General features: G+C 41.0%; 1 protein-coding gene across 11 annotated transcripts in view; it reads right to left on the reverse strand.

The window, feature by feature from the left end:
- Positions 1-27,942, reverse strand: part of dlg2 (discs, large homolog 2 (Drosophila)) — a 450,021-nt gene that overhangs the window by 34,698 nt on the left and 387,381 nt on the right. For all 11 annotated transcript variants that reach the window (XM_060909120.1, XM_060909125.1, XM_060909124.1 and 8 more), the window contains one exon: positions 10,946-11,060. In XM_060909120.1, coding sequence (XP_060765103.1) covers positions 10,946-11,060 — 115 coding nt within the window. The remainder of the gene's footprint in view (positions 1-10,945; positions 11,061-27,942) is intronic.

Here is a 27,942-nt window from a genome sequence, read left to right on the forward strand (position 1 = left end):
GTCAAATCTCCCTGGAAACCTGACGCCTACTGACATTATCAGAAGAAAGCCAACCTCACAATTCATTAAAAACTTTTAATAAATTATCACCGGATCCAACAAGAATGAAGAAATTAAGGCAGACCATGAACAGAAATAAATTTAAATGTAACTTAATGCTAGCTTATATTTAACTGGCTTTCTTAGAAAAAGCCAGGGGTGTCGTAAAGAGGGTAAATCTCGGGCTCTGAAGTTAACAAAGCAGACATCTGCATTACTCTGTTAGGGGGCCCAAAATTCCTCCTAGCACACTTGAGGAAACCACTAATTAATATTACAGTTGAACAACAAAGAGATATTGATTGCCAAATCTCAAAGTCCAACATTCTGTAGTGCATCTCAGTGTGTATGTTCCTGGTCTGTATTGCCTGCTCCTTTCCTTCTGGTGCTGGTGAGTCACTCAGCTGTTACTATTCCAGCTCTGGGCTCTCATTCAGCCTGATTTAGATAAGGAGCGCTTGCATTCACAGAATAATGAATGAAATCTGATTCTCAATGAACAATTACATACAGGATATGGAGAACACAGAACCAGGATCTCAGTCTGTTCTGAATTAATATTGTATGTGAAAAACCCAATGGCAAGAGGTTAAAAGGGGTTGAGATCGGGGCCATTGGAGGCACATGGGATTAAGAAATGGCATTTAAAACTCAGTAACACACGCACACACACACACACACACACACACACACACACACACACACACACACACACACACACACAGAAAACAGACAATGAAAAATAAGACAATGACTGGCCTGAGTCCATTTTCGAGCTACAATGAGCTGCAATAGCAATAAAATCCTCTCATTATACACACACACACACACACACACACACCAGTAATGACTTTGTCAGATTGAGAAAGTAATCAGTGCTGAAATTTCCTGAACAGAGATATGTTAGAATTAGTTACTCGTTTCTGATGTGTTGGTTTGCCGGAATGCAATGCAACAACACTACACTCTTCAAATAAAAGCTTCTGTCAAGCAAATGGTTCTTATACTCTTTGCTAGAATCCCTAAAGTTTAAATGACAACATACATACTCCTACAAAAAAAAAGTTCCAAACACAAAGCGAAAAAGTGAGAACCACTGCCCATCCAAAGAAGTTTAGAGGAGCTCTTGGACTATACCACAATGTTTTGCTCACGTGCGGTTCACACTGAAAAAATGAAGCGGCAGTGGCAGAACGTAATGTAATGCTCAGACCATATTACTTCTATGACACAACCAAAGTTCTATCTTGTACCTTTTTTTCCTTCTGTTGATTTAAAACAATCAGTTACAAAGTTTAAAAAAAGCAAGACTAATAAAAAATGGAGAACCATCAATAAATAAATCACACTATCCCACATAGACCTAAACACACACACACACACACACACACACACACACGAAATACAAGCACAAACAGACAAATAGACAAGTCAGCAGCAAATACCAACAAAATCAACAGTCAAGCCTACCTTGTTGCTGTGGCCATTTATGGACCAGTTCAGCAACATATACCATCTAATCTAAGGCTATCCATCCATCCATCCATTATCCGTTACCGCTTATCCTGTGCAGGGTCGCGGGCAAGCTGGAGCCTATCCCAGCTGACTACGGGTGAGAGGCGAGGTACACCCTGGACAAGTCGCCAGGTCATCGCAGGGCTGACACACAGAGACAAACAACCATTCACTCTCACATTCACACCTACGATCAATTTAGAGCCACCAGTTAACCTAACCTGCATGTCTTTGGACTGTGGGGGAAACTGAAGCACCCGAAGGAAACCCACGCAGACACAGGGAGAACATGCAAACTCCGCACAGAAAGGCCCTCGTCAGCCACTGGGCTCGAACCCAGAACCTTCTTGCTGTGAGGCGACAGTGCTAACCACTACACCACCGGGCCGCCCTAATCTAAGGCTATTATAAAGGAATTCCAAACATTTTTGAAATGTGAGGGTTGGTTTTGAAATGTTATTTTTTCCATATACAGTGCTCAGCGTAAATGAGTATACCCCCTTTGAAAAGTAACATTTTAAACAATATCTCAATGAACACAAGCAATTTCCAAAATGTTGACAAGACAAAGTTTAATATAACATCTGTTTAACTTATAATGTGACAGTAAGGTTAATAATGTAACTTAGATTACACATTTTTCAGTTTTACTCAAATTAGGGTGGTGCAAAAATGAGTACACCCCACAACAAAAACTACTACATCTAGAACTTTGTATGGCCTCCATGATTTTTAATGACAGCACCAAGTCTTCTAGGCATGGAATGAACAAGTTGGCGACATTTTGCAACATCAATCTTTTTCCATTCTTCAACAATGACCTTTGAGTGACTGGATGCTGGATGGAGAGTGATGCTCAACTTGTCTCTGCAGAATTCCCCAAAGAAAATAATTTCTTTACACCACAAAGGTGAAGGCTACAAGAAGATCAGCAAATCTTTACTTATCAGTCAGAAGACTGTAGCAAAAGTGGTACAAAAATTTAAAACCCTCCTGTTGTCTTCGGGTCAAAAATGACCCAAAACTGTGTTTAACAAGGGGTGTATGGAGCACTTGCATGTGACGTCACAGCCGATCCAGATTGTGACAGACGCCATTTTGTCGGTCAAACGCCATATTTCCGCCTACTACTTCTACTTCTGGTTCTACTTCTACCTTTTCTTCTGGAAAACCCTACTATATACAATTCTACTACAACGGCTGCGGCTACAAGCTCTCCCTACCTGTGCACGTTTTTTATGTTTTTTGTGTGTATTTTTGCGTGTTGTTCGTCTGTATCGGACTTTAATATCCACTACAACCGTATGGACTTACTGGACATTGGTTTCCAGCAGAAAATGACGGTTTGTAGCGATTTCCATCGCATGCACAACATTCCGGACGAGATAGCGAGACCAGCGGGGTCTCTGTGGATTGTTATCGGAAGCAAAGCGAAGGAGGCGGCGCCGGGAGCGGAAGCAAAAGCGAGGCTGCAGGCAGAGCCGGCCTGTTGACTAAGCTCAGAAAACAGCCACTCAAATCTCCACTGCTAAGCCTCTACCTCTCCAACGGCAGATCCATGGTAAACAAGATGGACGATTTGGAATTACAGCTGGAATTACCCTATTTTATTCTATAATCGGCTGGTCAGTGCATCTAGTATCAGTACTAGTAAAACTTAAGTGACTTACCCGTCCAATGAGGATTATTTTCTTGTTTACAAGATGCCACATCTGAGTCGCTGACAAATCCTGAATTTCTGTAAAGATAACTGTCCAGAGATTTATAAGCACGCAGTGCTTCACCACTGAACAGCGAGGGAAAGTTGATGAGGTAATTATACACGTCTGGGTATTCCACCTCTGGCAGTTCAATATCCACTGACACGGTCGTGAAAACTCTGTCCGGTAAGCCATAAGGGTCACTAATCTGTAGGTCGTTTATTTTAGACATATATCTAGTTATCTGTTCATTAGAAAAATGAGCCGTGTAGTCCGTCGGTTGAAATTGATCCATTCTGTACACGAGTGCAGCAGTATTCAGCTGTGTTTTTTACCGACAAGATGGCGGCTGTTGACTTTCCGGTCACGTGACTGCAAGATCTCTATACAAGAAAACGAAGACAACAGGAGGGTTAAGAAAGATGGAACTGCAACCATCTCACAGAGATGTCCAGGTCATCCATGGAAGTTAACACCTCGACAGGAGCGTCTTCTGATGAGAAGGGTTGAAGAAAATCGGCATGCAAGTTCACTGCAGTTATCTACAGAAGTAGAAAGCCAAACTGGGGTGACTATTTCCCGTGACACAATATGGCGTACACTGCAGAGGAATGGCATGGGATGCCGTCCACAAAAGAAGCCTCTCCTAATTGTATTTCTCTTCCAATTGTTGAAAAGTTATGAGTTTGTTGTTCTGAAAAAGGTGCTAGAGATGTGTAATTCTAGCTTGTTTCCATGAATTGAAGTTAAGAGGTTTTTTGTTTAATAGAAAGTCCGGGTTATGCCATGTCTATCTTGTACCTAAGTGATGCAAAGCACTAACGTTCCATACAACAACGAAAAAAAAATACTGGTGTACCAGTAACAGTTACCAGTAATAGAGTTTTGCTCTTTGTAGCTTTGTGATGAGAGGGGAAGGAAAATCAGAGAGAGAGAAGAGAGAGAGAGAGAGCTCATTCAGTTTTGGTCTAGGAGACACTGCTTTCATGAAAAACTAAAAACTTTTCTTGTCATTAGCTCATCCAGCTGACAGGCGATGAGCTTATGCTGTCATGTGTTATCCAGCGTTCGTCTGGCATCATCCACATTTCATGAAAATCGCTTCTTCTCTCTTAATTCTTCACTGATTTTAATTTTTTTTGGCAGAGTAGGTATTTATTTTTTTTGGTAGGTCTGCCTGGCGTGCATATAACTTCTACCCAGATTTGCATAATTACAATTAATAATGAAGATATGGAGTAATTAAGCCCTAACGAGCAGTTTCCACACAAATCGCTTCTTCTCCCTCAATTCTTCACCGATTTTGATTCTTTCTGGCATGAAAGTAGGGGTACCTAGGGTGCATATACAGTACCAGTCAAAAGTTTGGAAACACCTTCAAATTCGATGTTTTTTCTTTATGTTAATTAACTAAAAGACACTTCGTGTCTTAAAGTAATGACTGACTGTTATTTCTCTTTACTTAGTTGAGCGGTTCTTGACATAACATGGATTACTACAATTATCAAACAGGGCTATTTACTGTATTTTTATTATTTACTCTTTACTGGTTGATGGTGTCAAATGCATCAAGAAGGCAAGAAATTCAATTTTTGACAAGACACACCTGTTAATTGAGAAGCATTCCAGGTGACTACCTCATGAAGCTGGTTCAGATAATGCCAGTAGTGTGCAAAGCTGTTATCAAGGTAAATAGTGATGACTTTGAAGAATCTAAAAGATGAAACATTGTTTTTTTAACACTTTTTTGTTTACCATATAATTCCATATGTTCCATATGTTATTTCATAGTTTTGATGAGTTCAGTATTGTTCTACAATGTAGGAAAAAAATAAAAAAAATAAAAACATTGAATTTGAAGGTGTTTCTAAACTTTTGACTGGTACTGTAACTTCTACCCAGATTTGCTTAATTACAATTATTCATGAAGTTATGGACTAATTAAGCCTTTATGAGCAGTTCAACAAAAAATTGCTTCTTCCCGGTCAATTCCTCGCCATTTTGGATTCTTTCTGGCAAATAGGTCGGTATTCCTAGGCTGTATATAGCTTCTATATATAGCTTTTATATAGTTTATATTGCTTGCAACATTTATTGTGCAAGGTGGCCCACTTTAGATCTGGACTAGATGGGGCCAGAGTGAGCTACACCATCATTGACAGTCTTGTTTCAGACATCCCGCCCCTATTAAAATGTTACCACTTTGATTAAAACACCTGAAACATTCCTAGGATACACTAAACTGACACTCATGAGAAGTGCGTTAGGTTCAGAATGCTCTGCTCCTATTTCCTATTTCAAACAGCATCAAAGTGCATGAGCTAAATACAGAATATTTAATCAGTCTACCTAAGCTTCAAATGAACTCATGGAGACAAGTCATTAATCATGCATTTTACCCAGACACACAAATATTCTGATGTTAGGAAAAAGCGAATTACATCTAAACATGCTATTGCCTTTCTCTGCCACCAAAACACTATAGATCCTGCCCATGACACACATACTGAAGCGTGATATATATGCATACACTGCAAGAAAATGCCTCCAAAAATAGATGATTATTCATGTCTTTACACAATCCATCATTTGCATATATAGCAATGACAAAACAGAAGAGACTATTATAAACACTCACGGACCATGTTCTGAACACTGTATAATATTTCTCAGATAAAGTGTGACTATAACAAACTTCTTCTAAGGTTAATTAAATCAATACTAACAGTGTGCTGAATAACGACTTGAAAAAAAATCAAGGTACGCCCAAACATAAGAAAAATCAAGCTTCAGTATTAATTTGTTAAACTACAAAAGGAAACAAAACAATTTACTGGCTTTTTTAAATCCTTAACAGTCTAACAACTCATTAATGACTATAAAACATACTGATAATTATTCTATCCACATTCACTGGATATGAGCAATCGTCTGATTGGCTACTCTGCTATTAGGCTGTCAGCTTATATACCATGAGTAGAGAAAAACAAAATGGCGGCGCGTGTTGCTGAACCAACCGAGGACGAAATAAAAACTCTATTCGAAAACAAAATCTCAAAAATTGTTAAATAGCTCAAAGAATATAGCCCCCCCCCCCAAAAAAAAAAATCACCTGTTCCACACTCCAGTCCAGTTGGTGGTGGCAATGCACCTTTATAAGCTGGTTTGTCAACCACCAAAAAACCCTAAAGAAGAAGAAGAAGAGAGAGAAGAAGAAGGAGAACCCCCCCAAAAAAACAAAAAAGAAAGAAAGCAAGTGGAAATGATTTTATCTGACATTTTGCATAAAGTTTTATTTATCAAATTTGCAAAAAATAAAAATGCTCTGTTTCTCAAAATCCAGTGAATGTGGATAGAATAGAACAATTATTCCACTCAATCTCATCGTACATGGCTTACCATGGCTATCAGCTTATGTACAACTCGATTTCGTAGAATAACTGTTAAAATGTACAACATACTGTATGATCTCCACATTATAGACTCAAAATTGAGCTTGAAGCTCTGTTCCTATGTCATTCTTCAAGATGGCATCAACAAGAGCGGGGTATTAGAGGAGCACAAAGATTTTTTTGAATGTCACAAAGATATACTGCTTGCTAATTCCACATTATCATTATGAGTAAAAATAGTAAAGATCAAGACTTCAACATACTGATATGCACACACATGACCTACAGTCAGACACGTTCATCCAAAGACCAGTGGAAATACATAGAGATATCAGAGATGTACAGTGGTGTGTCGATGGAGTAAGGGCTCAGTAACTGCACTAGCCTCTTGGATTACTCATGCAGTGGAGAGGTCTACCATGCGATACTGTTGTCAGCAATAACCCCCCCACCCCACCCACACACACCACAGAGTGATATCTGTGCAGAAAATAGAGGTGGATTGAGGTGGTCTGTTCCTATGGTAACATGCGTATGCTACTGTTAAGTATGTTTTGTGATGATAAACAGTGCATGAATAACTAGATTGCATTTCCTCTGCAGAAACTGCTGGAGTGTGCTTGCTCAAATGAAGCCACAATCTCTGCTTCTCTCTCTCTCTCTCTCTCTCTCTTTCTCTACATCTCTCTCTCACCCAATCACTATCCCCACCAATACACATTGTCATACAGTTTCATGTTTTAAAAGAAGGATTTCAGAGCGCTTTGTGCTCTGAAATCCTTGTTTTAAATGGCTTTGGTCAACAGCTCTCACTCCTTCTCTGGCTCAAAGTCTCTTTCACATTATTTTGAAGGGAGATTTCACTGCGCTTTGTGCAGTGAAATCTCCTCTCCACCATTTTATATGTTTTTCAATTTAATTCAGAGGTTTTACAGGGTTTAAAACATGGATTTTGGCTGTAAAATGACAGTTTTATTTTTTTTCTGCTGCTCCCACTCTAACGTTTAGAGTGGAGGAGCTCCTTATGACATCATCACTCCAAAGTTCCAGCCATTCATTTCAATGGCATGGAATTTTGCCGAAAAACGGGAACACCGAACGAACGACAAGGGGTAGTGCTACCATTTTAACAAGCACACCATTCCAGATCGAGCCCTACGTTTCAGCGTTGGAACGGTGTCTTTATCTCGAAAACCCTAGGAGCAGTAGTGGAGCCAAAAAACGGGTGAAACGGAATAATAAAAACTAGACTCCATTTCCGCAGAGAAAATGCAGTGTGCTTGCTGAGCTGTAGCAGAACAGCTAGCATGCTAAAAGCTAGCATGCCAACATGGTAATGCTAACAGCTAGCATACTAACAGCTAGCATACCAACATGCTAACAGTTAGCATACTAACATGCTAACAGCTAGCATACTAACATGCTAACAGCTAGCATACTAGAGTGGAGGAGCTCCTTATGACATCATCACTCCAAAGTTCTACCCATTCATTTCAATGGCACAGAATTTTGCCGAAAAATGGGAATACCAAACGAACGACAAGGGGTAGTGCAACCATTTTAACAAGCACGCCATTCCAGATCAGGCCCTACGTTTCAGCGTTGGAATGGTGTCTCTATCTCGAAAGCCCTAGGAGGAGGAGTGGATCCAAAAAACGGGTGAAACGGAATAATAATAATAAAAATAAAACTTAAGAAAAACAATAGTGTGCTTTTGCAAGCACACTAATAAAACTTAAGAAGAACAATAGTTTTATTGTGTGCAAGCGCACTAATGAAACCTATTAGAGCAAAAAAAAAGATCATGAATATTTCTGGTTTTATAAGTAAATATTTAATTTTGTGTTTGTGTGGCTCTGTGTTAAACTACATACGTTTTTAAAAGTGAATTCTGTTTATGTTTTTTTTTTTTGGTGTGTGTGTGTGTGTGTTGAGGACTTTTATATTCATCAAAACATTTTACGACTTTTATATTCATCAACTCATGAGTTTGTGTGTGTAGCACATACTAAATGCATGCATTCATAAGGACTGCATTGTCCTTATATTTGATGTCAAAATATCGTAAAGCTCCTTACCACAGCATTATAAGAGAGAATCAATTTTTGCTGCCGCTCACACTTTTGCATATGCTGGGGTGAAATCAACAGTAAAAAAACCCTAAATAAGCAATTTTCCCCATAAGGTTTAATTAGATTAGGACTGTGCTCAGGTCCAGGTTGAGGTTTGGGATTAAGCTTATGCTTTGGTTTAGCTTTAAGATTAGACCCCAGGGCTAGGATTGGTCTGATTTTTTTGTTTAGGCGCAGAGATAAATTTAAAGAGGTCCTGCAGGCTTAAATGTGTTTTATGAACTGTAAACTAAATTATATGACTGTACTTTGATAAAACACATCAATCTTGGTGTTCATATTGACAAAATTATCATTTTTATAAAAATCGACATTTTATGGGTTGAAAATGGTTCAAAACACCATCTACTGGTTAAAATCTTCCTCAACCTTGCAAGACCGATGCTGACGTAGAGTTGACCGTATGGTACTTCTCTACATCATGAAGTTTACATAAAAAAAGAATTTTAATGCCCTCTAATCAGAAGTAAGTGGCCCATCTCCCCCAGCCCCTGCCCTTAAGTTGGAGTCTGTGAAACTGCGCTTATTTTCAAATACACCCACCAGCCACTTTAATAGGAACGTGTTCTTGATTCTAAGATTCCTGTTCTTGGCTGGCAGGAGTGGAACCCAATGTGGTTTTCTCCTGTCGCAGAAGATGCTTTTTGGCTCACCACAGTGGTAAAGAGAGATTATATGAGTTACTACATCCTTCCTGGCAACGCGAACCAATCTAGCCATTTTCCTCTGATTTATCTTATCAACAAGACGTTTCCACACACAGAACTGTCACTCACCCAATATTTCTTATTTTTCGCACCATTCTGTATAAACTCTAGAGACTGTTTTGTATGTAAACCCCAGGAGATCAGCGGTTTCTCAAATACTCAAACCAGTCCATCTGGCACCAAAACTCATACCACAGTGAAAGTCACAGAGGTCACGGTTTTTCCCATTCTGATGTTTGAAGTGAGCATTAACTGAAGCTCTTGATTTGTATCTGCATGATTTTATGCATTGTGCTACTGTCAAGGGATTGGCTGATTAGAGAACTACATAAAATAGCAGGTGTATGGATGTTCCTAATAAAGTGGCCAGTGAGTGTACATGCTGATCGAGTCTCACTGAAGAACTCCTTCCTCACACATCCATAGCTAATAAAGTCCTTAGTTATGAAGTCATTTGTCACAACTCCATATATTTTAAATTCAGCTGAAATGTTAATGATCTCTTCTAAGTGACCAATGATTTAAATAATGAGGCCCACTGGGGCAGGAATCATACTGCCCCATGCTGAAGAGAGGAGTAGCAAACAGGACTGCTCATGGGGTTGCCAGATTGGCCTAGGATTGGAATAAAATCGAATAATTTTATGCAAAGTGCAAGTCCATACAAGGTATCTGAATATGTCCTGTCTTTTTCATTTCCCAAATTTCTTGGGCTACTTTTGTGAGGTAGTAGGGTTGGAAGATTTGCTGAAACCTGGATAATCTGGTTATGTAAAACAATATTAATTGTATTGAACACAGATGAACAAATGTACATCTAAAACCACTCAAAATGAGCTGTTAGACTGTATGCTATCATGTTGTCAACTCGCAACTGCATATTACAGGATTACTCTAAAAATTCACTATATAGTAGCCTATAGCATAAGATAAGTGTGATAATATAAGAAAAGTGCCATGTTCCATCAAAATCTATGGTCACTGGTCGTCGCTGGGCTTTGGGTTTAGGGTTAAGTTTAAGGTTTAGGGTTAAGTTTAGAACATGGAGAAGAATAGAGGGGCCTCATGTGCAGCCATAAGCTGATATATAGCCTTGTTCAGCTATTACAGCATTCGAGACACCAGGCTGTTGCTCTCCAGTAGGTAAATGAGTCCCAACGGGATCAACATTTAGCAAGCTAAGCTCTCTTTTTCGACTCCTCTCCCCATTCTATATTACCTACATTATCAGCAAGGCACTATGCTATAGGCCATTTATCTTTCACCTACAGAGGCAGAATGGCTGAAAAAAAAAAGTTTAGGCGTAAGTGAATTTGTGTGAGAGTATATACCTACTGACAGACCTATGCGTTGAAGCTGTGCTTCATATATTCTTATACACAGTGCGTATATACATTTTTGTGTGTCATATGTGAGTACATTAACTGAGCAGTGTCATGCAGTTTGATGCATGTCTGTACCTGACATAGAGGGAGCGTTTCTGATTGGTTCGGAGGGATCCTGATCCGGAGCTCATACTGTGGTTCATCATCTGCTCTCTCAGGTCATGAATCTTGGCCTCAAAACGCCCGTACTCTGAGAACACAGACACAAACAAACACTCTCCTGTCAACACACTACTGCTACTAACCTTTACACACATATTTACTCATGCACTCTCATCTCAGACAGAGTGCACTGCAAACGGGAGAGCCATACACAAAGTACACTAGTTGTTCAAAGGGAGAAAACTGACAGATAATCTGGGGTCTTTTTGGAGTTTGTCCTTTAAGATGTTGAACTGCAGAGATGTGGCGCCCGTGAGGATCAATACACGACATCAATACACAGTCCGATTGAATTTGAGCTCTGACAGCAGTAGTGTACTGCTCTGTCTTGCCCAAGGTCAAACCACCATCACAGTACAGCCAGAGAGAGAGAGAATATATTCTTGTCTACTAGAGATCACTACTGATATAGAGCAACTGTTAAGATAATAGAGTTCGACCATCTTAGAAAGTGCATCCAACAAACCAGCAACCCACTGTATCTCGCCCTGACTGAAATAAACCAGCGTTCACACAAACACAGACTTGTGAGAGTTCCTTTTTACCATCCTTTTTACCATCTGCATTACAATAACATTTGTACGTCTTCCATTAAAATCAGTTCAATGTTGCAAAAAGCACCACTGTAATAATGACTTTTCACTTTGTATGTCAGTTGCAGATAGACTATAAAATTACAAGTCACAAACCCAACAAGACTAAACGCTTCCTGTCATTCATAACACATTTCACACTTCAATTTGTTTCTTGTTTTCATGCTATTATTTTCGACATTTTGAGTGGAATGCAAATCATGGTTTACATTTACAAACAAAGCTCGCAGAAAAAAGCTGTACCAAACATAGTTATATCTTCAAAACCTAATGCACTAGGCAGCAAAACGGATCATCTGCATATTTTTAAAATAAATCTGCATGACAGCTTGCCAACAGAAAGAAATGGTCTACACTGACAAACTGCTCATTATCCTGATGTCTCTGGTTTCACAATAAACACACACACACACACACACACACACACACACACACACACACACACACACACACACACACACACACACACTTCATTCTCAAAGAACAGTGCAGCAGTACTGCACTAAAGACAGCGGTAAGACCAATTTACCAGTGGAATGACTGCAGAAAGAGGTTTATTACAAAGGACCTAAAGAAGGTTAGGAAAATTTCTTCTTAAGGTTACTGAGCAGCGTGAAAACAGGGATATAGGGATCAGATTTTGGAGTTATTCAAAGCACAGAATGTTCCTTAGTAAGCTTCTTGTTACAGCAAGTTTTCAGCAACATTCAAGTATAGAAAAGTTATTGAAAGAGTATAGACTTGAATTGTCAAAATGTTTCCTGCCTTCGAAGAGGAAAAGTAAATAATAATAGCGCTTCATGAAGATGTCAAAGTTTCATCAACATTACAGACTCTGGTCCACTTGTCCCTTTAGAGGGAAGTGTTACTGCAAATCAGTACAATTATTCTGACTGAACACTTTTAAGCTATGATAAAGCATTTCAGGGGCGGCACGGTGGTGTAGCGGTTAGCACTGTCGCCTCACAGCAAGAAGGTCCGGGTTCGAGCCCAGTGGCCAGCGAGGGCCTTTCTGTGCGGAGTTTACATATTCTCCCCGTGTCCACGTGGGTTTCCTCCGGGTGCTCCGGTTTCCCCCACAGTCCAAAGACATGCAGGTTAGGTTAACTGGTGACTCTAAATTGACCGTAGGTGTGAATGTGAGTGTGAATGGTTGTCTGTGTCTATGTGTCAGCCCTGTGATGACCTGGCGACTTGTCCAGGGTATACCCCGCCTCTCGCCCATAGTCAGCTGGGATAGGCTCCAGCTCGCCTGCGACCCTGTAAGACAGGATAAAGTGGCTACAGATAATGGATGGATGGATAAAACATTTTGATCCTGAAGGGAATGGTCTCTTCCAGGATGTCCCTGCCCCCATCCACAGGGCACAAGGACCTCACTCAGTGGCTTGATGAGTAGGAGATTGATGTAACTTATATATGGCCTGTGGCCTTCACAGTCACCAGATTACAATCCAACTGAATACCTTTGCAAGATTTTGGAAGGGCATGTTAGACAGCACTACCACCACCACCACCACCACCACCATCATCATCATCATCATCAAAACACTCATTAATGGAATATCGTTTGGAAGAATGGTGTTCGTCCCTCCAGTATGGTTCCAGCGATGTGTAGAATCTATGACACACTGAAGCTGTTTTAGAGGCTTCTGGTGGTCGAACACCTTACAAAAATACTTTATGTTGTTTTTATCTTTAATTTGTCACCCTTCTGCATTGTCGTCCATCCATCCATTATCTGTAGCCGCTTATCCTGTTCTACAGGGTCCAAGCTGAAGCCTATCCCAGCTGACTATGGGCGAGAGGCGGGGTACACCCTGGACAAGTTGCCAGGTTATCACGGGGCTGACACAGAGACAAACAACCATTCACACTCACATTCACACCTATGGTCAATTTAGAGCCACCAGTTAACCTAACCTGCATGTCTTTGGACTGTGGGGGAAACCGGAGCACCCGGAGGAAACCCACGCAGACACGGGGAGAACATGCAAACTCCACACAGAAAGGCCCCCGTTGGCCACGGGGCTCGAACCCAGGACCTTCTTGCTGTGAGGCGACAGCTGCATTGTCATATAATTATCACATTTTAACACATTATGACTACTTAAAGGAGCTAGCTCACCCTTCCCAGAATCCAGAATTTGCACTGGAGCAAAACCTCCACAAATTCATTCTCAGTGATCCCTTTGAAGCCCATATCAAACATTCTTCATTCAAGTGTCATGGATGGAACTTTTGAACACAATATGCCTGATATTTTCTTTCCTTCATGGCTGGCTGAGGCCAGTTCTGGTCCATTACAACAGAATAACCACAAGGAGATTGAACGGATTGGTTGAAAGAATTTAAAGTTATAAATACTCTGAAAAAATACCTTCAATTTCACATTGCGATTTAAGATCTATGGCCTAGGATGTCTCCATATTGTTGAGGATTGTTTGCGTGTTGTTGTAGAATATTGATGGCATCGAAAATGGCAATTCGCTTCACAATGCAGAGGCTTCTGAGAAAGGTGAGCTGACCCCTTGAAAAATAAAACGAGTAACTAGATTTGTCAGTTTAGATGAGAACGCTTCCATAGAATGCCAACCAAACCCATGTCACAGCACTAAATCCCTAAGCCATTCCTTCTTACCAAGAATAAACATATTAGGACTTTTATGCAACAATCTTAAGCCTGACAGTGTTACAAGAGTTTTTGCATTTTACAAAACTTATCCAAACAGGGACTGATCATCATATTCCAATGTGTTATAAAGCCCCTAAAGGTCAGATCTGAGACCTTTAGTTGTAGAGAGAAGAACATGTGCTGCAGTAAATACACCATACAGAGGCCGGTTGGAAATCATGACCTTCAGTAGAGATTGGTAGATTACAGAAAGGACAAGCCAGTCACACAGAAGTAAACACTGTGCAAGGTAAAACTTTAACTACTACACCCCACAGGCAAAAGATCCTGACAGAGACTCATCTAACACCATTTTATTTCTGATTCAATAACTTTGCATACTGTAGATAATTGTAGACATTGTAATTATTGTAGAAAGTGATGTACCAGAAGGTTTAGAGCAAAGTGATGAGTTTGAGTGGGCGATGATCATATCAGTTTCCAGAGTATTTCGATGACAATCGGAGTACACACACACACACCCCTAACCTTAGTAACCAAAATGAACCAATTTGTCTGTTTTAATTTTTAAATAAAAGCTGTCGTTTTTGTACAAAGCTGTTTTCCTTTAGGGGATCAACCAACTGGCATCACAAGATCAAAAATATCAGTTATCCCATAAATATATGAAATAATCAGCCGACAAATCATCAATAAATCAACCAGTTCAAATAGCCCCAGGTTCACATACAGTGCACTTTCTAGATCTCCAAAGCAGGGAGAAAAAAATAGAGAATGAGAGAGAGAGGGGAAGAAAGGAAAAAAGACAGAACAACTGCAGCAAGCACATTTTTGAGAGACTTCAGGAAAAGACTAAACGACTCCCTTATAATTATCTAATGTCTTTAAGAGTAATATTATAGCATTATTTGTTTAAAATGCATGGAAAAAGAAAGAATCATGGCATCTCATTTTATTTTGGCTCATCTGTGAGACACATTAATGAAAAAAAGTCATTTAAATGTAGACTACAGCATGATAGAAATAAGGAACTGCCATAGGAATAATTCTAAAAATAGATCTTGAAAATAACAGTGACCTAATCTCAACCAAGAATAAAATGTGTGCAGGAGAACAAGCTCTCAGACTGCACTTTGGCACAGATTTACACTACAGCTACCTCACACATGATGAAGGATTAGTAACAGCTCACATGCATACCACACACACACACAGAGACACACACACAGGAAACCTGTGCAATTCAGTGTACAGTACCCACTTACCGTTCTGAGTCCTGATCCACACACCCTGCTTTCTACAGCTGTGGTTCTTCAGAGACTCTGAACCTCTCAGTCCCACACTTTAGTCCATCTCCAGCACACACACATCCAAATCCAAACAAACATACAACACACACACACACACCGTGCTTTGCAGTCACACAGATAAAAAGTGCTCCAAAGAACAAAGACTGGACCAGCGTGGGGCGAGTGAGCGAGCGAGTGAGTAAGTGTGCTAACAAGAAGGAAAGAAAGACAAAGAGTGAAATGAGGACAGGGAAAGCAGAGAAATACAAAAAGGACAAAAAGAAACAAGCACAGAAAGGGAGGGGAGAGAAAAAGCAAGTGAATGAATATGAGAGAATGGTGAAGGAGGGAAGAGGATGCGAGTGGCTCGGTGTAGAGTGATGCTGAGGGTCTGCAGCAGTGTGAGGGATTGGCCGCTCCCTGTATGCGCGCACACACACACACACACACACACACACACACACACAATATGAGTCTTTCTCTTCCCTCTTCCTCTCCTGCTCTTCCAATACTACAGTGCTGTTCTACAACTGCAGCATATCAAAGCATGAATCTGTCTTTCCTCACTTTACATCACGTAAGGTCAAATATATTTGTTTCCTTTTATATGTCTCCTTTTCATCAACCCTGGATCTTTTTTATGCTTCAAAATGAATAAACCCTAAACCAGAACAAAACACAAATTGTATCTTTTCTGTCAATGAAACGGGTCCCTTTCTACATCATCAGATCATAAAACAAAACTTGTCAAATACTGTATCGAGGAATAAGATAAAGTGAGCTATCACATGGTTCTTGCAGGTATTCTTAAGTTAAATGTAATACCTTTAAGCAATATTTTTTTCAATCCTCAACCCACTTCTAAATGTAATGAATTTACAGCGATGTGTACATCTCATCTCATTATCTCTAGCCGCTTATCCTGTTCTACAAGGTCACAGGCAAGCTGCAGCCTATCCCAGCTGACTACGCGGGCCTGGCGCGATGGGTGGGCCTTTGGGGGCCGGGCCCACCCATTTAGGCATGTGGGCCCGCCCTAGTGTGGGCCCGCCTGCCCTGTCATAGGCTAGGGCCAACAGCTTAACACAATATTTAAAATAAATAAATAAATAAATAAATCGCAGGCTACTACAATTAAACGCTTTTCTTTTTTTTTTTTAAAAAAGGGCATAATATTAAAGAAAAAGTCCTTAATTTAAAACGTGTTAAAACTATTTGTAATCATCTGATTGGTTATTTCGTAATGATCCGGGTTAAACGGAAATGGTTTGGTTAAACGGAAATGGAAACGCTGTGACTTTTGGCGCAAGCACTGCTGTCTGCGAGAACTCCTTTTCCACTCTGAAGAACGTTTTCACCGACCACAGACAAAGCATGCTGCGCACATGCAAGGCCAATTTGATCAAATTGGCATTTGAGAAGGACTTAACAAAAAAGTTCAGGGAGGAGTGGAGTGACGCTGTCTTGCGAAGATTCCACGCAGCTGCACATCGTCGCCTACCGCTTTAGTGAGGGTGAGCTTGAATTTTTAATCACTACATAATAGTTATACTTGAGTTGTTGATTATAGTAAGCCTACTGTATGGGCTACAAAATAGTTATACATGACACACTGTTTTCTTAACGTTTCGGCCTGCGCCCATCTCGTCAGCCCTGCGCTGTCATGCACTTGGCGTTTGATTTGCAAACTAAGCACTGGAGGTAAGAAACTGGTTTTGACGTTTCAGTTAACCTACAAAACAAATCTGTATTAAAGATTAATGTTGTCATGCTTCACAAAACTAGATTTGAGACATAAAACTTTTAATGTGCATGGTTTCACTTAGAAGGGATTCAGTGACTGCAGTTAGGCTTTGTGCAGGGAGGATGAGTGTGATGTAATCTTCTGTTGCGCACTCTTAATTGTAAATATCAATCTTAATTTGCTGTCAACATTGATCACAATCATCCGTTTGTGCATTCAGTGTTGGGTATTCGGAACGAGTTTACAACAGGACTCGTGCGCAAACGGAATACTGCCAATATTCCGTATAAAATGGAATATTCCCTGCAAATGTGCTCAGTGACGGACAATATATAGCAGCGGAACAGGGTGTCTGAAGAGCTCAAAATACACCATTTTAGAGTGTTTTTTTCAAAAATTTATTCCGGGGGAGCATGCCCCCGGATCCCCCTAGTAAAATTGGGTTTGCCGATGTGTGCCCACCCCCAGCCAGTGCAATGCCCGGCTACTAGATCACTTCTGCTGCCGGGTCTGTGACTACGGGCAAAAGGCAGGGTACACCCTGGACAAGTCGCCAGGTCATCACAGAGCCGACACATAGACACAGACAACCATTCACACCTACGGTCAATTTAGAGTCACCAGTTAACCTACTGTGGGGGAAACCGGAGCACCCGGAGGAAACCCATGCGGACACGGGGAGAACATGCAAACTCCACACAGAAAGGCCCTCGCCGGCCACGGGGCTCGAACCCGGACCTTCTTGCTGTGAGGCGACAGCGCTAACCACTACGCCACTGTGCCGCCGCGATGTGTACAGCAAATATAAAATCAGTCTTCAAAACTAGAAGGGCACTCGGTAGAGTGCAGACCCCCGCCAAGCCACATAGTATCAACATCAAAATCACTTCAACCTCGGATAACACTAAAGCTGTACACCAAATTTCATCAAAATCTGTTCACTACTTTTTGAGTTATGCTGGGAAGAGACAAAAAAAAAAATCCTGAATTTGCATCAAAATCTAATCAATTGTTCCTTGGTTCATGCCCCACCTTTCCTCAAAATGTCATCAAAATCCACTCACTCCTTTTTGAGTTACGTTGGAAAAAGGCAAACAAACTAACTAACAGAGGTGAACCTTGACCTACATAACCTTGACCAACACAGTCGGTGGAGGTAATAAGCATAGTAATACCCTGCATGTTGAATATTCAAGTACATAATAACACAGGTGACATCTACAATGTTTCTACAGCAATGTTTGATGCCCCAATAAACTCTCATCTCATCTCATTATCTCTAGCCGCTTTATCCTGTTCTACAGGGTCGCAGGCAAGCTGGAGCCTATCCCAGCTGACTACGGGCGAAAGGCGGGGTACACCCTGGACAAGTCGCCAGGTCATCACAGGGCTGACACATAGACACAGACAACCAGTCACACTCACATTCACACCTACGGTCAATTTAGAGTCACCAGTTAACCTAACCTGCATGTCTTTGGACTGTGGGGGAAACCGGAGCACCCGGAGGAAACCCAAGCGGACACGGGGAGAGCATGCAAACTCCGCACAGAAAGGCCCTTGCCGGCCACGGGGCTCGAACCTGGACCTTCTTATTGTGAGGCGACAGCGCTAACCACTACACCACCGTGCTGCCCTCAGACAACCATTCACACTCACATTCACACCTACGGTCAATTTAGAGTCACCAGTTAACCTAACCTGCATGTCTTTGGGCTGTGGGGGAAACCAGAGCACCCAGAGGAAACCCACGTGGACACGGGGAGAACATGCAAACTCCACACAGAAAGGCCCTCGCCGGCCACGGGGCTCGAACCCGGACCTTCTTGCTGTGAGGTGACAGCGCTAACCACTACACCACCGTGCCGACCCCGAATCTAAAATATGAAACATATTTTGTTTTTTAAACACTTGTTTTTGTTTACCATTATAATTCCATATATGTTCCATATATTATTTCATAGTTTTGATGTCTTCAGTATTGTTCTACAATATAGAAAAAAGTCAAAATACAGAAAAAACTATGAAGAAGTTGGTGTGTACTGTACATACCTTTGACTGGTACTGTCTAAGAAATATGAAACAGGGCTCGACAGCTAAGCAGAGTGAGTGGAAATAGGGTCAGGGTGCAAAACATCAAAAACATCCCACATAGTGTAGCTACTGCTTCTGAATCATCCATTTTGATGAGGTCCAGATATTACTAGAAGTGAATGGGGATATGATTACTAGGAAAGAAAGGTGGTGCTAATTTCCATATAGATGAAATACGTATTTGTCCATATGAAGATCACAATTCACATAGGTATAGCTAACAGCCTGTATATTTCAATATACTATTTCAATCCTACTTGTTTTTCCCCTGGATGACTGCTTACTATTATGCTCAACATCTCAATATTTGGTGAATCTATGGATGCCTATTTCCTGTCTTTCTTATTCCAGCTTAGGGAGTATTTCCTTGCCACTGTTGCCTCTGGCTTGCTCATTGAGAATCTGTAGCCTGCAGCTGGACTGTGCGCACCCTTTTGTACCACAGCTGGGCCATTGAGCAAGACCTTTAACCTTCAAGGGTTGCCCAAGAGGCTGCATTCTAAATGTAGCTTTCTTTCATGTGTGAGGAGCTCAGATATGCAAGGAGAAAATTTCCAATAAAATTTTAATAATGTCCATTGTAGTTCCTGCCATAAATTTCATTGAAATTCCTACAGTTGCAACAAGTACTGTCATTTTTACAACAAAAATTTACAATAACGCTGCATTCAAGCAAAGGTCGTAACTTGTAATTTCCAATCTCTGACTAGAAAATGAATAGATAAAATAAAAAAAAAAAGTCCCCTAAATTTGGTATTCCTACTCGGGAACTCAGGAAGGTCTCCACAAGTCCGAGTTCAGCAAGTGACGTCAAATCAACATGGCTACGCACAGCACCAGCAGTAAACAAAGTAGCTTTTAAATGAGTTTTGTTGCATATTTGTTTTAGATTAATCAATATACCAATATAGGGTGGCACGGTGGTGTAGTGGTTAGCACTGTCGCCTCACAGCAAGAAGATCCTGGGTTTGAGCCCAGCAGCCGACGAGGGCCTTTCTGTGTGGAGTTTGCATGTTCTCCCTGTGTCTGCGTGGGTTTCCTCCAGGTGCTCTGGTTTCCCCCAAAGTCTAAAGACATGCAGGTTAGGCTAATTGGTGGCTCTAAATTGACCGTAGGTGTGAATGTGAGTGTGAATGGTTGTTTGTGTCTATGTGTCAGCCCTGTGATGAGCTGGCGACTTGTCCAGGGTGTCCCCCGCCTCTCACCCATAGTCAGCTGGGATAGGCTCCAGCTTGCCTACGACCCTGTACAGGATAAGCGGCTACAGATAATGGATGGATGGATATACCAATATATTTGTTTATTAAATCTATAAAACTGACTATACAGTTCACTATTTTTGGGGGAAAATATACATCACTCATCACAGTTAGCTGGTAGCTTGTTTCTAACAAAAGACCATCATGGAGGCCATCTAACAACCCCCCCCATAGCTCAAACACATGGAGGTAAAAAAAATGACGATATCATTCCGAGCTCCAATTTCCCAAGTCAAATGAAATATTATTTACAATACATTAGAGTAATATTATGGTGCATTCTGGGATGTTTTAGTCAACCACGACAAAATGAGTGGAAACCATTTTTTCCCTGAAGAACTGAAGGATTTTAAATGTTTTCATCTTGTTTGCACTGATGCTTAGGACATAGTTTTATACATGAGAGACCTAAAAATGTATTAATATACACTTGATACTTTATGACGTTGTATAGTGCTTGAACAGCGGTGTATACGCTAAATAGTGTAAGGTGACAAGAGTGCAAAGTGAAGGTAAATTTTTCAAGCTAGGTTACAAGAGTTGCTGGTGATAATGGAAATGTTAATGTAAATGCATTTCACAACTGTTATGTTGTTTATTAGGCTGATATAACTTGCTATACATTTGTCTTTCGCTAGTGTACACATTAAAACTGCTGATGCAAACTCATGACATTTTAGCTAGCAAAAGTGCCAGAAGGCTGGTTTTCCCAGCAACTGTTTTTCTATTATTTTAATATTATTTGAATGTTGTCTATTCTCATCTCATCTCATTATCTCTAGCCGCTTTATCCTTCTACAGGGTCGCAGGCAAGCTGGAGCCTATCCCAGCTGACTACGGGCGAAAGGCGGGGTACACCCTGGACAAGTCGCCAGGTCATCACAGGGCTGACACATAGACACAGACAACCATTCACACTCACATTCACACCTACGGTCAATTTAGAGTCACCAGTTAACCTAACCTGCATGTCTTTGGACTGTGGGGGAAACCGGAGCACCTGGAGAAAACCCACGCGGACACAGGGAGAACATGCAAACTCCGCACAGAAAGGCCCTCGCCGGCCACGGGGCTCGAACCTGGACCTTCTTGCTGTGAGGTGACAGCGCTAACCACTACACCACCGTGCCGCCCCATGTTGTCTATTATTTTATTTAAAAATCTCTGAAAAATAGAAGAGCAAAAAAAAATTAATATTGTTCAGTATATTTAGGTACATTTTTCATTAGAATTTAAAAACCTTAAGAACCATACATCTCATCTCATTATCTCTAGCCGCTTTATCCTGTTCTACAGGGTCGCAGGCAAGCTGGAGCCTATCCCAGCTGACTACGGGCGAAAGGCGGGGTACACCCTGGACAAGTCACCAGGTCATCACAGGGCTGACACATAGACACAGACAACCATTCACACTCACATTCACACCTACGGTCAATTTAGAGTCACCAGTTAACCTAACCTGCATGTCTTTGGTCTGTGGGGGAAACCAGAGCACTCAGAGGAAACCCACGCGGACATGGGGAGAACATGCAAACTCCACACAGAAAGGCCCTCGCCGGCCACGGGGCTCAAACCCGGACCTTCTTGCTGTGAGGTGACAGCGCTAACCACTACACCACCGTGCCGCCCCATGTTGTCTATTATTTTATTTAAAAATCTCTGAAAAATAGAAGAGCAAAAAAAAATTAATATTGTTCAGTATATTTAGGTACATTTTTCATTAGAATTTAAAAACCTTAAGAACCATACATCTCATCTCATTATCTCTAGCCGCTTTATCCTGTTCTACAGGGTCGCAGGCAAGCTGGAGCCTATCCCAGCTGACTACGGGCGAAAGGCGGGGTACACCCTAGACAAGTCACCAGGTCATCACAGGGCTGACACATAGACACAGACAATCATTCACACTCACATTCACACCTATGGTCAATTTAGAGTCACCAGTTAACCTAACCTGCATGTCTTTGGACTGTGGGGGAAACCGGAGCACCCGGAGGAAACCCACGCAGACATGGGGAGAACATGCAAACTCCGCACAGAAAGGCCCTCGCCGGCCACGGGGCTTGAACCCAGACCTTCTTGCTGTGAGGCGACAGCGCTAACCACTACACCACCGTGCCGCCAAAACCATACATATTATTGTTTATATTTAGCAAAACGCTGTAAGTGTTTAAAGCAATTTTGGCTACAGTGCTGTAAAATATGATTGATTACTTATTACTGAAAAGAATTTGGTTTTTAATTAATACACTATTTTGTATACCATTATTTTAGTTTTCTTGAATTGTTATAATTGCGATATGTTGCAATGAGTATAGTTTTAAAGTTGAGGCTTATTATTTTAAGACTATTTTATTTGCCATTAATTATCTGTAAATATATGTGGAATATATTTATGAATGTAATTTTTGAACACATACACACACACACACACACACACACACACATATATATATCCATCCATTATCTGTAGCTGCTTATCCTGTTCTACAGGGTCGCAGGCAAGCTGGAGCCTATCCCAGCTGACTATGGGTGAGAGGCGGGGGACACCCTGGACAAGTCGCCAGGTTATTGCAGGGCTGATACATAGACACAAACAACCATTCACACTCACATTCACACCTACGGTCAATTTAGAACCACCAATTAGCCTAACCTGCATGCCTTTGGACTGTGCAGGAAACCGGAGCACCCGGAGGAAACCCACGCAGACACAGGGAGAACATGCAAACTCCACACAGAAAGGCCCTCATCGGCTGCTGGGCTCAAACCCAGGACCTTCTTGCTGTGAGGCGACAGTGCTAACCACTACATCACCGTGCCACCCTACATACACTATATTGGCAAAAGTATTCGCTCACCAGCCTTGACTCACATATGAGCTTAAGTGACATCCCATTCCTAATCCATAGGGTTCAATATGACATTGGTCCACCCATTGCAGCTAGAACAGCTTCAACTCTTCTGGGAAGGCTGTCCACAAGGTTTAGGAGTGTATTTATGGGAATTTTTGACCATTCTTCCAGAAGCGCATTTGTGAGGTCACACACTGATGTTGGACGAGAAGGCCTGGCTCTAATTCATCCCAAAGGTGTTCTATCGGGTTGAGGTCAGGACTCTGTGCAGGCCAGTCAAGTTCATCCACACCAGACTCTGTCATCCATGTCTTTATGGACCTTGCTTTGTGCACTGGTGCACAGTCATGTTGGAAGAGGAAGGGGCCAGCTCCAAACTGTAAAAACAGTCTGCATGCCTAGGTGCTTGATTTTATACACCTGTGGCCATGGAAGTGATTGGAACACCTGATTCCAATAATTTGGATGGGTGAGCAAATACTTTTGGCAATATAGTGTATATATATAAACATTTATTCCATGACATCGAGTTGTACATGTGCTGATAGCCAGGTATAAGCCTTGTACGATGAGATTGAGTGGAAGAACTGTTTTATTCTATCCACATTCACTGGATTTTGAGAAACAGAGCATTTTTATTTTTTGCAAATTTAATCAATAAAAACTTTATACAAAACATCATAACAAAATCAGTTCTGCACAGAATGTAAACAGACCAGCGAAATGACAGTAGGAATTTGTGAAAAATGTGATGATTCTTGGAAAAAAAACCCAAAAACATTCTTACCACCAAATACTTTTATTCCATATTTTGTTGCTTTTTTGTATTTTTGGGGTTTTGTTTTTGAGGAGAGTATTATTTCATCCTTGGTTGTTTCAGCAACACACTCCGCCATTTTGTTTTTCTCTACTCACGGTATATGAGCTGATCGTCTAATAGTAGAGTAGCCTATCAGAGCGTGCAATTGCTCATATCCAGTGAATGTGGATAGAATAATATATGTTTTCAGTTCTTAATTCTGTGTGATGCCCTCTGCTGTCCTTACAACTGACACTCATACTGATAGATAACAAACGGCAGATGGAATCATGATGATCAGTTGATTTTTTAAACTGAGCTCTGAACTTTAGAGAGACAGTTGGATTAAGGAAGCCTGTGCTGACAGATCTGAATGCATGTAATGATGATTAATTCAACCGCTGCCATGAGCTCTCACACTTGCAGTTCATCACACACAGAGCACCATCAGTATCATCACTTTATCTATGTAAGTATAAAGGTCATGCTGAAAATGCAACAGCAACCATCTGCTTCTTCTCTTGCTTTAAAAACCCCCATCTGGTATAGAAGTCTGACATAAAACACGAATAGGTGATGATGAAATCAAAAAAGGCAGTGAAAATTTGATCACCATGCATCTTAAACTCTCCAGTGATGCTCCTTTGGTCATTGTGTGATTTCAGTAGAAATGCACTCCAGTATACCAACTGATTTGATATATTTTCAATTTTTAATGGGATATTAATTAAATTAATGAATTAAAATATTATTAAAGTCCTTTTAGCAGGACATATCAGAGAATGATCAATATTATTCATACATTACCATGCACTTGACTGCATTACAAATATATAGATAACTCAACTGACCATTGCATAGAGGAGATCAGCCTCATGTTATAAAGGATGGTGGTTTTCGTGCCTGCATCAATGATTTTGGAAAATATGCCAAAGCTGCAGCCAAATAATATAATTTATTTTTTTTCGCGGTCCGGTTTCCATCAAATCCTGCGCTCTGATTGGCTGGCGAGCAGGTCCATATCCTACAATACGGACCCCAGTTACAGACCCCAGTTACAGACCTCTGGCGACTCGTTCGTTCACAACAAACATAGTAGCATTTTTTGTCAACATTTATCTTTTTTTTAAATAAGATTTATTTATAAGATTATCAAAAATCTTATAAATTTTTGCGAGCATTTCTCAGGAGAATAGCATTAATTTTACAGCATGGATAGCGATAACGACAGTCTTCACAGCGAAAGTGAGTTTTACTACCCTGAGGAAGAAGAAATAAAAGAAAACATTTCCGGAGAAAGCTAAAAACCTGTAACTGTTGCTAACGCTGAGCAAAAACATGGCTGAATCCTGAATGACTCAATTTTGTATAAATAGGGGACTACATGGGCGGCAAAATGTAGTTTTTTTCCTGCCATGGAAGTGTACTTGTATACCGAGGAGGAAGCCATTTGCATTACAGATGTGAATGAGGATTCAAAATGGCAGCTCGCCTCAGCTCGGTTTCCCCTTTCGGGCGCTCTCGTTTTCTGTTAGAATTTGGTAAAGAAAAAAAAAATTATTTACCAGCTAAAGGTTGGTCCGTATGGTGAAATACCGTGACCTCGGCCTTGAATACTGGCCTCGGCCCAGAGGGCCTCAGTCAGTACTTTCAAGATCTCGGTCATGGTATTTCACGATACGGACCTCCCAGCTGGTAAATAACACACACACACATATATATATTAGTGCTGTCAAAAATGTCGCGTTATTAACGCGTTAACTTGACTCAATTTTAACGGCAATAATTTTTTTATCGCGAGATTAACGCTCTGTAACATGATGTAGGTTTTTCATAAGCTTTTGAAACTGCCAGGAACTTGGAACAGAGACTCATCTCATCTCATTATCTCTAGCCGCTTTATCCTTCTACAGGGTCGCAGGCAAGCTGGAGCCTATCCCAGCTGACTACGGGCGAAAGGCGGGGTACACCCTGGACAAGTCGCCAGGTCATCACAGGGCTGACACATAGACACAGACAACCATTCACACTCACATTCACACCTACGGTCAATTTAGAGTCACCAGTTAACCTAACCTGCATGTCTTTGGACTGTGGGGGAAACCGGAGCACCCGGAGGAAACCCACGCGGACACGGGGAGAACATGCAAACTCCGCACAGAAAGGCCCTCGCCGGCCCCGGGGCTCGAACCCAGGACCTTCTTGCTGTGAGGCGACAGCGCTAACCACTACACCACCGTGCCGCCCGGAACAGAGACTTTGCTTAGAAAACCGATAGCAGCTAGCCACGCCCCGCACAGCCAGAGTCCTCTGCCCTCCTCCCTCAAAGAACCAGCGCGGGCAGGGCGCGCTAGTAGAGATGGGATTTATGGCTCTTTGATGGGATCCGCATCTTTGTGATCCGTTCTTTGAAAAGAGCCGTTCAAAAGACTGGCTCATTTGGCTCTTTTTAAATATTTATTCAGTTTTAAGAAGACAGCGTCTAAAGAAGCCAGATCCCTCTGAACTGTAAACTCAATGCTATCCCAGAAATCCTTCCTGTAATATGCAAATTTGGCCGCCTCTGATTGGACAGCGCGACGCATCAACAGGCAGAAAGTGTAAAAGTACAAAATGTGTTAAGTGAGCTGAAACAGTAAAGATCAGATTCAATGCAATATTTATCAAAGAACAACTTAAAGTTAATATAATAGTGTACTTTATATTATAATCAAGCATGTCAAGCCTACCGTCACTGTGTAACCTGTCTCTCTGATAGACTAACTCAAGCAGTAGATTACTTCACTCATGGTTCTCTTGTTAGTCTCGGGACGAAGAGCCATGGTGCTCAGCTTAGGTTTCAGTTTGCAATGGCTGTGTCAAGACGTGTTATGCTTTGCAATAAGAAAAACATTGGTACAAAACAAGCCCATTCACTTTTTTATGCTGGTAAGAGAATTACAATGGTTTTTCGTGTGACAAAAATGTGCGATTAAATTGTGATTAATCGCGAGTTAACTATGACAGTCGCGACATTAATCGCGATTAAATATTTTAATCGCTTGACAGCACTAATATATATATATATATATATATATATATATATATATATACACACACAGTATATATGTTCGAACTACCAAGTATGTAGTGATTGATATTATAACATGAGACTGAAATCCAGGCTGTCATAAATTCTCAATAAGTTCAGATAGAATTGTGTCAAATATTAAATATATTATGCATTCATAGCTCTCTGAAAGTGCAGCATAATGATAAATAACATTTTCTCTGACTGTGTGTCTGTAAATAACATGCAAACTAAATTCAGAGCAAGTCATGCTTTCAGGCATGTCTGAGCGGAATGAAATGTCTGTGGATACAGCGGTTATGAAAAAGTAATAAATGGACAGCTGCTGGAGACAAAAAGTAATCAGTCTATCTTGGCAGTCTTCTCACCCTGCACAGTTAATGAGAAATATTAACTTGATATCTTGTGTGCACACAGGGATGCTGAGACCTTCCCACAAAGTCCAATTAGAATTAACTGAGGCATAAAATGGTATTTGAAAGAAATATCCTTGTTATACAGCTATCATTTCATTTCTTCTGACCTCATATACATGCCAGACATTATATACTAGTGCACCTTGAAATATTGGA

This window comes from Neoarius graeffei, chromosome 25 (genome assembly GCF_027579695.1).
Source record: "Neoarius graeffei isolate fNeoGra1 chromosome 25, fNeoGra1.pri, whole genome shotgun sequence".
Taxonomy (NCBI): Eukaryota; Metazoa; Chordata; class Actinopteri; order Siluriformes; family Ariidae; genus Neoarius; species Neoarius graeffei.